This window comes from Oryctolagus cuniculus, chromosome X (assembly GCF_964237555.1).
Source record: "Oryctolagus cuniculus chromosome X, mOryCun1.1, whole genome shotgun sequence".
Classification (NCBI taxonomy): Eukaryota; Metazoa; Chordata; class Mammalia; order Lagomorpha; family Leporidae; genus Oryctolagus; species Oryctolagus cuniculus.
The window spans coordinates 7,546,434-7,562,015 of NC_091453.1; the positions used below are offsets into that span (position 1 = coordinate 7,546,434).

Genomic DNA, 15,582 nt, shown 5'->3' on the forward strand with positions numbered 1-15,582 from the left:
ACTTAATTACATTCACAGGAGTCATTGGCAATGTGGTGATTGTCCACAAATGTCTTCATATCAAGCCTTTGTTCTTTCCAGGGGTAGTAGTATTATGTGGCTATTGTCTGTCTTTGAGGGGCTGATAACCACAGTAAAAGAGCACCCTTGAGAAGCAGATGCAAATAGCACAAGTGTGATTAGAAAGGAAATTTCAGCCTAGCAATTTCTGTAAGCAAGAGGAAACAGCCCAGCACAGACTATGGAACAAGGACAGTCCTGTAAATAAACGGAAACTCCTTATCCTGACCAGATAAAGGAAATTGTTTCCCTTATAGTATACTAACACAGTGATCACAGAACTTGTTGGTGATGGACAGCAGGTAACAACTTGATTGTTGCAAAATATGAGCTCACCTTAAGATAAAGATTTTTTTTAAATCTCAAATAATGAAAACCAGGCTTCAGTAAGTACAATGAGATTCTGAAGCATTGGAGGGCCATCATATTTCATATGCGAAGCTTCATCATTCATGTCCTGCTTTCTTCATGGTATTACCATGTTTACATATTAACCATATAATTATGAATATAAAATATATTTTAAGTCTGTTTTGTGTAAGTATGACTGAACTTACCTGACTAAAGCACTGGGTTTCTGGCCTTATTCCACCTACTCTATTAAATGTTAAACTTTATTTGCTCTTTAATTCATTCAACTAATATACTGAGTGCCTTATATATTCTATAATCTGTCTACCTGGTGTGGATGGTAGGTGGGATGAGGCAGAGAAGTCAGAGATGACTTGAACATGAAGATATCTATCATACAGTTTCAGACTGTTCATAGATTGCTAAGAAAGCAAAATTTAGGAAGTAGCAAATTTGGCCTAGAGGATATAGGAAACATTTTACCAATATAATTTGAACAAGAAAGTCTAGACAGTTAAGTAGGAAGAGTCTATCAATTAGACATGAGAGATCCCTCTTTCTGGACCTTGGTCAGATTTTTTTTTTTACTTAACTATTCTTAAAATAAGTGACATTTTTGGTATTATTTAATTCAGTTCAACCACATGACTCTCAAGAAGTTCCCCAGATTAATAAGATCATTTTGGGACAATCATTTTAGGTGTGATGAATCAAATAAAAGAAATACGAGTAACACTTAACCAAAACTTTCATGAGTACTGTCATACAAGGAGACTTCAAAAGGGTTTGTGGAAAATGGAATTAAAAGCTGTTTATTTTGGTGCAAATAAATTTTGAAATCCATGTATTGTTTTTTAATAACATGCATTTTTACTGAACCTTTTTAAAACTAGTTATATAGTTATCCATAAATAAGACTATAGATGTGTTATGTGAATGTTTACATACTTTTTCATCTGGATATCCTCTTATACCGATTTTTAAAGATTTATTTACTTATTTATTTGAAAGGCAGAGTAACAGAGAGAGAGAGAGTTCTTACATCTGCTGGTTTATTCCTCAAATGGCCACAACAGCCAGTTCTGGGCCAGGTGGAAACCAGGAGCCAGGAACTCCATCCAGATCTCCAACATGGGTGGCAGAGACCCAAGTACCTGGGCCATCTGCTGCTGCCTTCCCAGGAGCATTAGCAGGAAACTGGATCAGAAGTAGAGTACTTGGGAATGAAACTGGTGCTTGAATATTGGATTCTGGCATTCAAACAGTGGCATAACCCACTGAGTCCAAATGCAAGCCTCTTTTATACAGGCTTTACAGAATAAAATGCCAACTGCTTTCTTGTTTCTTTTCCTTGTTAAAAAAAATGTAGCAAATGGTGATTTGTATGCTACTTATAACGTGTGTTTACAATAACTCTTTTTCTTTCTTTCTTTCTTTTTTTTTTTTTTTGCTTCCAGTGTAAAACTCTTTCTGGAGTTTGTGACCATATCATATCCCTGTCATCAGATCCTCTGGTTTCACAGTCTGCTCACCTGGAAGTGATTCAGCTCGCAAACATCAAACCAAGTGAAGGGCTGGTAAGAGATACTATGTTTATCAAAGCCACCATCCATCAGCAGACAGCTAATCCTGTCGGCAAAGCAGTATCCAATTATGGAAGTTTATGTTTTTCAACAGATACTGAGCATTTTGGTATTCTTCTCCTAGAAGAGTTAAGGTAGTAAAAGTCTGTCATGATAAGAAGCTTTATAAAGATAAAATGAAAGAATTGAAAAATGGTGATTTCTGAATTATCCTGTTTAATTTGATATTCATTTAGCTTTGAATGCATTCCTTAAGATAAGAATTTTATGGGGTGAACTGTATCAGAGTACCTGTTTTAAATACCTGGCTCTGGTTCCTGACTCCAGCTTCATACTGAAGAGGGCCCTGAGAGACAACAATGATGGCACAGGTAATTTGGTTCCTACCACCCATGTGGGAGACCTGGATTGACTTTCCGGCTCAGGACTGTCATAGGCATTTAGGGAGTGAGCTATGAGCTGGTGAATGGAAATAAGCTCTGTTTCTTTTCTCCTGCTCCTTCTCCTCTCAATCTCCTTTCCCTTGCTCCTCCCCCAACCCCCCATAAATAATTTTTTAAGTTAAGAATTTTATGATAAATATCCACAATGTTAACTTCCCATGCAAGTAGGTATTTTATTTGTTGTTGTACATTAGTTTGTCCTGATTTTAATAGCTCTTCCTTCCCCTAGGGTGGTGAGTAAGCTAAAAAAAAAAAAAAAACCACTGATATTGTTTATCACTCATATCTATTCTTAGAGATATTGGCAACACTGGGCTAACATCTACAAGGTATATTTTTTATTATAATAAAGATAATCATCTTTTATATTTTGTTCACCTGATTATAAAGTATATTGGCTCTAATTTTAACCAAAGGGAGAATTTTTTTCCAGATAAGCCTGTAGAAAGAAACCATGTAAAACTGATATTGATGAGAGAGACAAAAAAAAAAAAAAAAAAAACTGGCTGGAGAAGATCTTACCTATTACACAACTACATGTTGGTTTAATGCTACAGTCTTTCTACATTCCCCTTGAGATGATTTTACCAATTATATTTTGAAAAATAGAAATCTTGGAAACTAGCATTAGTAATGGAATTCAATAAATATATTTAAAGATCTAAAAGCAGATTTAACTTTTTATGTGACTTGACTTTTTCTCAAAATATATCTAAAAACTGTTCCAGAAGGCAAAGCCTTCACTGAACACCAGTGACTTTGCGGTTTGAGATCATCTATTCTGTACTGTGACTTTTCTCCTGATATTTGGCAAATTACTTCTGGATATCCATAGTTCCTCATATTTTTGTGGCTTTTGTGGGTGTTTACCTAGGAAAATGAAAATAAAGATATCAGACATAGTCAACAGTGTTACATGTCATCATTGTAACCTGTAAGTGTTGTATCTGACTTTATTCGGTTTTTAGTGATTATTTCTAATATTTATAATTATTATTTTAAGTTCTTACTACACTCGTACCCCCTTTTCCATGATTTTGCTTTCTATGGTTTTCTAATCCATAATTATCAATGGTCTTAAGAATATTAAATGGAAAATTCTAGAAGTAAATGATTCATAAGTTTTAAATTATATGCCATCATGAGTACAATGAGGAAATCTCATGCCATCCCATGCTGTTTCACCCAGAATACAATTCATACCTTTGCCTATCATATTCATGCTATACATGTATGCTACTTGCCCATTAATCACTTAGTAGCCATCTTTGTTATTAGACTATTTGTTGTGATATTACAGGGCTTGTGTTCCATTAACCCTTATTTTATTTAGTAGTAGCCCCTAAACACAAGAGTAATGATGCTGACAATTTGCATATGACAAAGAGAAGTAATAAGGTGCTTATTTTAAGTTAAGAAAAATGAAAGTGCAGTAAGATATTTTGAGAGAGTGCATTCATACAACTTTTATTACAGTATATTGTTTTAATTGTTCTATTTTTATGATTAATCTCTTATTTGCCTAATTGCAAGTTAAACCTTAGCATAAGCATACTATACAGAGTTTGGTAGTATCTGTTGTTTCAGGCATCCACTGGCAATATACTCCCCAAGGTTATGGGGGAATTACTGTATTCCTTTTGGTTACATAGACAAAGTCTAGTCTTATTTAAAAGAGAGAAAGAGAGAGAGACAGAGAAACAGAAAGAGAGAGAGAGAGAGAGAAAAGAAAGAAACCACAGCCTATGAAATCGCAGATTTTCCTTTCCATATCTCTTTCAGTAGTTCTAAAGGAAAGGAAGTTCTGTAAGCATGGCACATAGAGTTGAAAATTATGAATTAATACTACATAATATTAGACCAGAAGTCCTAACACCGAGATACAAATCACTTAGGTAAAATGTAATTATGAGAGTGACCATAGGTAGGTGAGGGAGTAAACTTCACCTCTTTGGTCTTGATTGTTTTGTAAGTAGAATGTGGGAGCACAGGAGCAGATCGCACCTAAAGCTCATTTTAACTTTCCAAGTCTGTAGTTCTTAATTTGGTGTTCTGGGCCGGTGCCGTGGCTCAATAGGCTAATCCTCTGCCTGCGGCGCCGGCACACCGGGTTCTAGTCCCGGTCGGGGCGCCAGTTCTGTCCTGGTTGCTCCTCTTCCAGTCCAGCTCTCTGCTGAGGCCCGGGAGTGCAGTGGAGGATGGCCCAGGTCCTTGGGCCCTGCACCTGCATGGGAGACCAGGAGAAGCACCTGGCTCCTGGCTTCAGATCAGCACGGTGCACAGGCCTCAGCAGCCATTGGGGGGGGTGAACCAACGGAAGAAGGAAGACCTTTCACTCTGTCTCTCTCTCTGTCTCTCTCTCTCACTGTCCACTCTGCCTGTCAAAAAAAAAAAAAAAAGATGATGTTCTGAGAAAAGAGCCTGATTTTGTTCCTCTAATCCACTCAGATCATGGAAGGAAATAAGCATGTTAACATAATCAAGAGGATGCTAATAAATGGACTTCATGAAATTTTGATTTTTATAAAGATATAATTCTGGCCAAGTCTTTTATTATTTAAAAGAGGGAGATCAAAATCTGCTCTTTGGAACAGTCATGAGCTTAAAATGCAAAGCACAAGATTTACTTCCATAGTCTGGGAAAGGTCTGGAAGAGAAAAAAGAAATATAGGACTATCGTTTCTATCATTTGCCAGGTATTTTCCTTATAACACTGTAGAGTAGGTATTAATTTTCTAATTTTATAAATGAGAAAATAGAATTACAGATCTTTACCAATTTGTTCTGTATCAGATAGGTAGTAAAAAATAGAAGTAGAGTTGAGCCCAAGTAATTCTACATGGAGTATATGTGAACAAATCAAATTATCCCACAATCAAATTTGAAATTGCTAAAGGTGTGAGAAACTTACGAAGATAACTTTAAAAATATTACTACTTAGAGAAATTCATTTATAAAAGAATCTTGACAATATTTCATGGGAACAATATTTCAAAAATAGGAAAAGAAAAACTGTAAATGTTGAATATTAATACAATGAGTACAGTATAAAATTGTTGTAATTCATGTCAAAGGGGAAAGGACTGGAGATTTTTCATGTATTATTCCACTATCATTTTAAAATTCACTCACTTTAAGTAAGCTTAATTACATTTGAAATAAGTAGATTTGAGGATCCTCCCTCTTTCAGATGATTATTTTTTATTTTTTTTTAGCAATTTTATATTCACATATAATACGTATGAGGTACAGTGCACTAATTTAACATATTTAAACCTTGGAAACTGATCATATCAGATAACTAGCCTTTCCTTTTTCTTACATTTTCTCTGTGTTTGGAACCCACTGGTTCCTCTGTTGCAGCTTTTTATCCAAATATAATGCATGATCATTAACAATAGTCACCCCAATGTACTTCAGAACTCCAAAACCCATTACCTTCAACCAATTGTATTTTGGTTCCCATTATCCAGCCTCTCCCATGCTTCCTCCCTCTAGTTTCATCCTTTATAAAGAATGGTGAGAACATGCTTCATTATGATTAAATCATATGAAACTTTCTTCTACATTGTTTTTCAACAGCAATTGAAATAAAGGATGGAAAATAAGAGCTATTGGAACAAATCAATACTGGATCAGAGCCAAGAGCTAAGTGGAATAGAGAATAAGGGGCTGGAGAGCATCCTTGAGGGAAAGCCTTTTGGCTTCAGAAGGCTCTTTTTCTATTTAGTACTTGGACTATCTCCCAATATGCCTTATTATACCAACTTGACTGTGAGGTTGCTTTGGCTCTTGTTGGTTAACCAACATTTGGAGACAGAATGAAACAAATGTCATTTTGGCAAGCTGAGCAAAAAGGGAGCTGTTCAAGTCTGCTCCAGAATTAATTAATTGTTTAAAAGAGAAAAGGAGGAATGAAGGTTTTGATGAAAAGGTAGGCCATATTTGTCTCAGTTCCAAAAATATACATTTGAATTACATGTCCTCCTGCTGTTAACCCTTTCTCAGAGGTGAGCAAGTAATCAGATATATTTCTGTGGACTCCTCATCACTTAGAGGGTGATTAATTTGAAAATTCTCCAAGAAACTACTTTCTTCTCTTTTTTTTGGCTGTTTTTCTCATTAGTACTACCAGAAGGATATAAGTCAGTTTTGGTTACTAAAAGCAGTTATAACAAATTGTTTATTGATACTAAAAATAAAAATGTTACATAAAATTGAATGTGTTCATTCTTGTAGAATTTTTTAGTTGCACTTTATTTCTGTTATTGCTCATGACTATAAGTCTAGAATTGAACTCTATGCACATCAGTAGATATATCTGAAAATAGTTGAAAAGTATTTCATCTGAAAAATTAGCTTTAATATATACTTTATAACATTGTTATAATACAAACTTCTTCCTGTCACTTCTAAATATGTGCAGTAGCTTGCAGTCAGGTTTTTAAAGTTCTTCACATGTAATAATTACACACAAATATGAGACTACTTCAAAAAGTTTATAGAAAAACATAATTAAATTTTATTTGGTGCAAAAAAATTGAAATCCATGCAAGTTTTTTCACAGTATGCATTTTCATGAAATTTTTGAAGACTCCTTGTATTATTTCTTAGTTAGAAGTAGATTATTGCCATGATTTTTTTTATTATCCCACTATTTATAATATCTTTTCTATACATGTTTGTTGGGATACTAACCACTTATGGGACCATTGAAAATCTTTAATTCATAAGCAGTATAGCAGTGTTGAAAGTAATGTAGAGAGAAATATAATCAACTTCTACTTGAAAAGATATGTGATTAAAATAAATCTGTAAAATATCGAATCCAATTATTTTCAATTTATTTCATGTACTACATATGTGCTTGTCTTTTTGAATAGATGTTAAACAGTGAGTGTTTGACTTTAATATCGAAAGATACCACTATTATGTTTTAATAGGAAAAGTTAATTAATTTAGCTCTCCTCACTTTTAGGAAATCCGTAAATCAGGAGCCTAGTAATTGAGAGTAGACTCTGGAGTCAGACTGCCCAGGTTTGAAATCTGACTTCATCACATATGGCAGATTCCTTGTCCTCTCTATACCTCAGTTTCAAGCTATTGTGATACAATGTAAGATACTTAAAACATTCCTTGACATACTGTAACACATATTAGTGATGGTAATAGGTAATAATGGATAATGATTATTTTATTGTTTTATATGTTCAAGCAATATATATTCTTTCTTTAATGTCTTTTTCTACTTTATCCTCTCACAATCCTTCTATGTAAAAAACAAAAACAACATTTAGTGCCTGCCTCTTAGAAATGTATTTTAAGATTCTTTATTAATTTGTTGTACAGTCTTATTTTTCACTAAGGAGATATTTGTCAGAATCTTGTCCTCTTCTAAGTTTTATACTAATACTGTATTTAACTTTGGTTGAATAATGGTGTAAGTATTAACTTCAAATTTAAATAGGTTTATATGCCAGTCAGTGGAGTAAAGTTTAATATTACCATGAGCTTATAGCAAGGAATTACTGGCCAATATGTTAATTTATTTCTGTTTGTAGTTTTTGTGGCTATTTATTTCATAAAAAGTGGTGAACTTTCATTTAAGAAACAAGAGTTCACATATAAGTGGTCATCTTTTAAAATTACACTCATCCCATTTCACTTTAGAGACCCAGGGTCAGCCATTTTTGGAACTGATAACATTTTGGACATACAACATTAGTAAAATGACTTTTTAGAATTAAATCTTACCCAGTTATTTCTCAATAGTTTCATACCATGGACTTCATTGCTTCTTTTTTATCTTTTACTTTCAATGAAATTAGATATATATTCAGGTATTTAAGTATTAACATAAAGATATTCCTTATATTATAGTAATTGTTTTCTTTCCATAAGTATTAAATGTATACTTTTTCTGCATTGGTATTGCTGATTATTGTCAAACATATTACATTTCAGCTTTGAAGTTAAATAAAATTACTTTTTATTAAATCAGTATTTTGAAATGAAAAGCATTTGAATAGGTAAATTACCAGTGATTTTTCTCCAAAAGAGAATTTAAAAGGGAAAAAACTCATTCACTAAATCACTTATTTTTTTCTTATTTACTTAGGCTATTTAATATTTAAAATACAAATCCTTTATTGAAATGTTAGTTCTTTAAAATTCCATTGCGATCCATAATTTAAAGTTTTAATTTGCTATTACAATTTGTTCACTTTCAGGATTTCTGGATAATTTTTCAACTTTTATGAAGCTTTTCCTAAAATAGCTTTCTATCAATATAAAATAAATTTTGTCCACTTTATTGGTGGAGATTGCCACACCATTATCCTTTAATTGCTAATGTAGAAATAATTGGAAATTATTAAAATTTTATCAATAAGAAATGAAGGTAGATATATAGGATATTACAAAATAGGAAAACAAGGTTTACACAAATAATATTTAATTGTTCTTCTAGCATTAGTTAGCTATAGTTGAAGTGCCTCTGTAGTAACTTAATTTTTATTGTGTAGTATGCATCAAATAAACAAGCTAATACCATAGCAATATTTGAATTTCCCATGTAACTTTTATTTTGCCACACTAGCATAGTACAGATTTTGGGAGTTGTGAGGTATGTTCTTTCTTCAAAGTACTGAATCACCATGATGCATTTTATTATAAGTCTCGAAGGTAATTCACTTATCAAGTATTTTTTAAAATGAATGTAGGTTTCTTTGAAGAAATTTGGGAAAATAGAACTTTCAGATACTAATTTCTTACCAACTTAAAGCCAGCATTGTGAAGTCATGGATCATCCCTGGGACATGTGGCAATTTTAATTTGATAGAGTAATTTTTTTGTAAGTGAGATTATAATGTGCTTGAAAATATTCCAGTTGCTTCACTTTTTTTCTGATGCTGTCTTTTTCTTAGGGTATGTATATTAAATCAACATATGACGGCCTCCATGTAATTACTGGCACCACAGAAAATGTAAGTATTGTAACATTTCAAAGTGTGGCGTGTGATTTTTTTTCCCTTTTATTGTTAAACAACTTATGTATCTTAAATGACTGAAGGTTGACGTCTCAAAGTATGATCAGATGGGAGATATTAAAGACATACTAAGTTTTTAGGTGCTGTTTTAATTAGAATTCTAATCATTTTGTTTGGTTACTTTAAGTAAATCAGGTATTTTCTCTTTGTGGCCAAAGATTTGTCTTTGTTCAGTATTTTCTGCTTCAGGATAAGTTATTGTGACACCTAAAAGAATCTGCTTCTGTCTATCAAATGGGTTATTTTAAGAGACATAATTCATGGGACAAAGAAACATTAGAGAAAATCAGGTTTTCTGAATACTTGCCTTATAATTCAACTTACTTCAATAGAAGGGCAGCACAGTGTAGCTGAGTAGTTTTCACAGCAGGGTGCCTGAATCAGCTGAGTAACTCCTTTGAAAACTTGCATCATATGCAAATTGTCAGGTCTTACTCCCATCCCACTCAATCAGTCTAGGAACCCGTCTGCTGCACTTTAAAAAATTTTTTAATTTCAATTTTTATTTAGTTTTTGATTCAGTGTGCTTTTTAAAAAAAGATTTATTTATTTATTTGAAAGGCAGAGTCACAGAGAGGCAGAGGCAGAGAGCGAGCCCATCTACTGGTTCATTCACAGATGGCCACAAGGGCCAGAGTTGTACCAATCAGAAGTCAGGAGACAGCAGCTTTTGCCAGTCTCCCACAGGGGTGCGGGGGCCCAAAGGCTTTGGTCGTTTTCCACTGCTTTTCCCAGGCCATAGCGGAGAGCTGGATTGGAAGTGGAACAGCCTGGACTGGAACCCACACCCATGTGGGATACCGGCACTGCAGGCAGAGGAGGTTTTACCTGCTAAGGCACAGCACTGGCCCATTGTAGATACAATTCTAAGAACACAGTGCTAGTCCCTTCCTGCTTCCCTCCCTCCCTCTTTCACTTTCCCTCCTTTAGTTTCTAAGATAACATTTTAAATTTACATTACAGTAAAAAGGCCAAATAAGAAGTTTAACAAGTAAAAAGCAAAAAGAGGCTAGTTTAGTCTGCTTTTTAAAAGATTCTCTTTTAACAGGTGATTCTGAGGCACTCTAAGTCTTGAGAATCTTGTAACCAGTAGGTTGGAAGTCCCTAGGCATAGATCCTACAATCTTAATAGATCCTGCATCTTAATAGCACTGTAATTTTTGGCAAGTCACTGAATCTCTGATTGCTTCAGTTTCTTCAACTATAAATTTTAAATGAGTTATCTGCACTGTATTGCCCACTAGATTGTTGCGAAATCAAATAAACTAATAAGTAGGAAAAACTGTGGAATGGAGAACAATAGCTGTGCTCTATATACACAGATAGGAAGTGATCATGTTGAGCATTAGCAGAATCAGTAAAATAATTTATTGTCCCTGCATTTGGTAATCCCATATTCCCATTCTATTCTTACATTAGCAAGTGCTGATATTTGAATTTATTTTTTCTTTTAGAGATTATGACTGCAAGGTGTCTGGCACATAACAAATCTTCCCAAGCAGACAAATGAATTAATTGACAAGCTTCTATTGGGGTTCTGCTCCCGGGGACGGTTCCCGGGTCCCAACAGAGCAACAGAGCAGGGGCCGGGGAAGTCACGCGTCAGAGATTGGGAGGGCTTCTTTTATAGATTCAGGGCATGGGGGTTAAAGGTTGAGGCGGGTCTGATCCTCATTGGTTGACCTTTAGGCACCCGCAGGGACCTTGACAAGGAGTTTCTTCCCCGCAAGTACAGGTAGGGACTCTCCATTCCCGGGAGTGTAGGCCTTCCTTCCATGCGGATCCCAAAGCTACCATCCCGACCTTTTGATGATAGGAAAGGGGGCGACGATGAGTCTCTCTGGCTACTTCCTGCTGACTGGGGACATCGTCTACAGGGGCCCGCTGAGGGTATCTTGGGGCTCCACAGGGACAGGCATGTATGGATGGAGAAGCATCTGATTGACTGCCTGGTTGCTGAAGGCCTCGGTTCATTCCATTATCACCTGCTGTAAACATGACAAATCACATATTTATGCTATGTTCCTTTAAAGACTGAGGTACAATGTGTTTCCCCTCAAGTTATGATCTCATGATCTCAGCATTTTACAGGCATTTTCTTTTTAAAATCAACATTCTCTTGATCTAATTCACTATTTTAATTACTTACTGAAATTTACCCCTGCTTTTTTTTTTTTTTTTTAGAAAGAAGAGATACATATACATTGAATTTGAATCATTGTAGCAGCTTCATATTTGTGTTATGGGGATCAAAAAATCATTTTGTTACGAGAAAATGACAGTGAAGAAATTATTGTTTATTAAAATCAAGGACCTCCAGGCAAAGCAGCGTGCGGGGGGGGGGGGGGGGGGAGGAGGCTTCCAAGAGAGGAAAGAACCCCAAAAGGCTCCCATAGCATTCCAGTTGTTAAGCACAATTTGGAAGAAAAAAAAAAAAAAAAAAACTTGACAATCAGATTGGCATTCAGTTACCTGGCAGGGACAAAACCCAGCAAAAGGCCTGATTTACAATTCTCTATCCTGTCTGGCTTGCTCTTGATAAAACAAAAAACCATCCAGAAGCTGTGAGCTCAGGAAGATTCCAAAGGGAGGAGGGCTGCCTGTTTGTTTTTGTTGAAGATAAAGTTTTGGGGAAGGAAGCAATATGTTACACCCCAGATTCCATTGGGATCCCCTGACTACCTATTAACCCATTTGACTCCTCACAATTTCAACTCATACTGTGAACAATTTAACAATATTAAATACAGTAAGATGCTACAAACTGTACTCTTGCCACTGATCATCCTCATTTATTTGCATATTTTTTCTTTTTTTTAAAGATTTGTTTATTTTAAAGATTTATTTATTTATTTGAAAGTCAGTTACATAAAGGGGAGGCAGAGAGAGAGGTCTTCCATCCACTGGTTCACTCCCCAATTGGCCACAATTGGCCAGAGATGAGCCAATCCGAAGCAAGGAGCCAGGAGCTTCTTCCAGGTCTCCCACGCCGGTGCAGGGGCCCAAGGACTTGGGCCATTCTCTACTGCTATCCCAGGCCACAGCAGAGAGCTGGATCAGAAGTGGAGCATTGGGGTCTGGAACTGGTGCCCTTATGGGATGCCGGTGCTTCAGGCCAGGGCATTAACCCACTGGGCCACAGCCCTGGCCCTCCATATTCTTTTTTTTTTCATGCACGTATTCATTGGTTCATTAAACAAGCCTCAGTTTCATGTGTGTTATGTTTCAGGCATGATGCTAGGTATTGGAATAATTTTTTTAAAAATGAACTAGCTGGCTACCATTTAAAGAGTACATAACAAGGAGGGGTTTGTTTGTATAAGCAGATAGTGAAATTTGCTTAGATGGATAAAGGAAATAATACTAAATGTGCCCAAGTGAAATCAGAGAAGGAATCACAAAACTGGCAATTATGATCTGTATCTTGAAGGGAAAAAAAGTTGAATGCTATTCTTTGCTTGTATTGATTACTTAGTATTTTCAACTGTTTTTAAAATTATTTATTTACTTAAAAGGCAAAGAGACAGACAGATCTGTCTGCTGGTACACTCCCCAAATGCCTGCAACAGCTGAAGTACAGCCGGGCCAAAATCAAGAGCCAGGAAGCCAATCCAGGACTCCCACATGGGTGGCAGGAACCCAAGTACTTTAGCCATCACCACTGCCTCCTAAACTGGAATTGGACGTGGAACCAAGACCCAAACCCAGGCACTCCAGTATGGAATGTGGGCAACCCAAGTGTCTTTAAGTGCTGAGCCAAATACCTATCCCTACTCAGTAGTATTTAATAAATGTATAAGTGATAAGAAGAAAGATTGATTCCGAGAATAGTTCATATTTGAACCATAGTTAATCCTTTGATTCTTTTTTTCTTGAAAAAAATTTTTTTTACTATTTTTGGTGCCCCTCAGTCATTTATGATTAGGAGATCCCTGTTCAGTCTTAGTGAAGTAGATAAGTTATTAGGCTCTGCTGTACCCTAGTTTCTTACATGTAAAATTAGTGGTTTGGATAAAATGATCTTTAGGAACCTTTTTCAACACTGAAGATCTGTAATTTATGTACATTACTCACTTTTTGCTTACCTATGCAAAAAGTTGTTTCAATTTCTTTGAGTTTTGTATACCAACTATCATTTTCTTTTATATTTTTCTAAAGCCATTTGATATTTTTCTTCCATACTCTCCTTTAAAAAGATCAGTTGAGGACCAAATACCACAAGGACAGATTATAGTTACAGCTCTACAGTTACATAATACTGATCTTATTTGGTAATATGTCTGCCACCAAAAGATACTTTTCAATAAATACATTATTTTCTTCTTATGACATCATTCTTGTAGTTTGGTTTATCTTAGATAAATCTGTCCTGTTAGTGATATACTTGTGTTATTCAACATTTAGAACATGAATACCATCTTATCTTGAATACTAGATGGTGACAAATAATGTTGTTGTGAGTGTATAAAATATGGTCATTTTAATATTGTTTCAGGATTCATATGTTTTTAAAATAATTAAAAATTGGAAGTGAATCAAAAGTAAAGCAACAAAAATCGCTTTTGAAGTAATCCTATTCCAGAGTCTTGAAAGTAGTGTTTTACTTTATAGCTTCTACCACAACATACCATATTACATGAATGATTAGTAGTCACAAGGGAAGAACAAAGAATAATATTTCAAATTCAGTACCTGTGAATAAACCAATGTTAGTTTACTAAGCACATCTTAAAACTAGTGAACTTTTTTGGTTACCAGGTTGTTTTTTGTTTGTTTGTTATTTTTATTCTCTTTTTATAATTAAAAAATTAATGGAATTGTTACATCTTGAGAAGTGTTGACATTTTGGTTCACTTAGAGTGGTTTTGTTGGCAAGTATGAAACGTGAGACACAACGTGCCTTTATAACCAGAGAATGTTGTATAATGCACTTTTGAGCTAATTGCTATCCATATTTTAATTTGCTTTTCTAAAATATTCAAAATTGGTATTTTTGGAAAAACAAATTTCAATTTAATTATTAGACTTCAAAGCTTTGATTATATGCACATACTTGACAATATTGATTTGCTGAAATTAATGTGAATTACATAAATAGAAAAGGTCAAAGTAAAAAAGATAATGTTTTGAAATGTATTTGTTTTGTAAATGTAAATGTTTTGAAATTGTATAGTAGAGCCTAGCAGAGTTGTACTCAGATGCACTCAGATGTGTTATACCTTTATAACATAAATACCTCTATATTGTCTTACATTTCTGTTTCCTCCATTAGCTATACCTAGAAATCTAGCAGTATATTCAATACTAATAACCATTTTTGTTGTTTTAATTCTTTGAAAATTGTAATTTTAAATCTAATTTAACGAGGTGAATTTTTATATTGTTTTCAAAGAGAGAAAATGCCTGATAAAATTTATGTTCTTTACCATTTATTTTATGTTAAATCCAGTCACCTGCAGACCGGTGTAAGAAAATCCATGCTGGCGATGAAGTGATTCAAGTTAATCATCAGACTGTGGTATGTATAATTACCTTAAGAGTCAGTGGGAGGAACTAATTTAAAAATTTGATAAAGCCCTAAAAGAATATGAATTAAATGAAATGTCTGTTTGTATACAAAATAATTTCAGAGCCTTTAAAAATAACTGAATAACTTCTTATTATTCTTAATTATTTTATGGAATATAAACCATGGCTTTAAAAGAGCATGAGGAAATATCAGCGGTGGTTAAGTTAGATATGCTATTTCTATATGGACAGTACAGCATACTAGTAAACACTACATGAACTGAGAAAGCACTTGTGAAATAGAAATTAATGTGATGATGCATATAAATTTAACTTTCTGATATAACTTTTAGGACTTTCATGAATTATTTCATTACCTAGTAGATAGGTACTTTAACATTGTTCATTGAACTGGTTGAATTTTTTTGTTTGTTGATTTTAAACCTAGATTTAAAAAATAATAATCTTTAGTAGTTGAATTAGGTCTTCATTTCCCAAAAGAGGACTGTAGTTAGCTAAATAAGTTTCTAAAACTTTCTTACCTTATGAATATCACAAATCCCTTTACACAGGAATGAATGACAATGC

General features: G+C 34.4%; 1 protein-coding gene across 7 annotated transcripts in view; it reads left to right on the forward strand.

Annotated features, from left to right (window-relative positions):
* Window positions 1-15,582, forward strand: part of CNKSR2 (connector enhancer of kinase suppressor of Ras 2) — a 315,289-nt gene that overhangs the window by 162,219 nt on the left and 137,488 nt on the right. For all 7 annotated transcript variants that reach the window (XM_002719953.5, XM_002719954.5, XM_070067189.1 and 4 more), the window contains exons 6-8: window positions 1,869-1,988; window positions 9,364-9,423; window positions 14,936-15,004. In XM_002719953.5, the coding sequence (XP_002719999.1) occupies window positions 1,869-1,988; window positions 9,364-9,423; window positions 14,936-15,004 (249 nt within the window). The remainder of the gene's footprint in view (window positions 1-1,868; window positions 1,989-9,363; window positions 9,424-14,935; window positions 15,005-15,582) is intronic.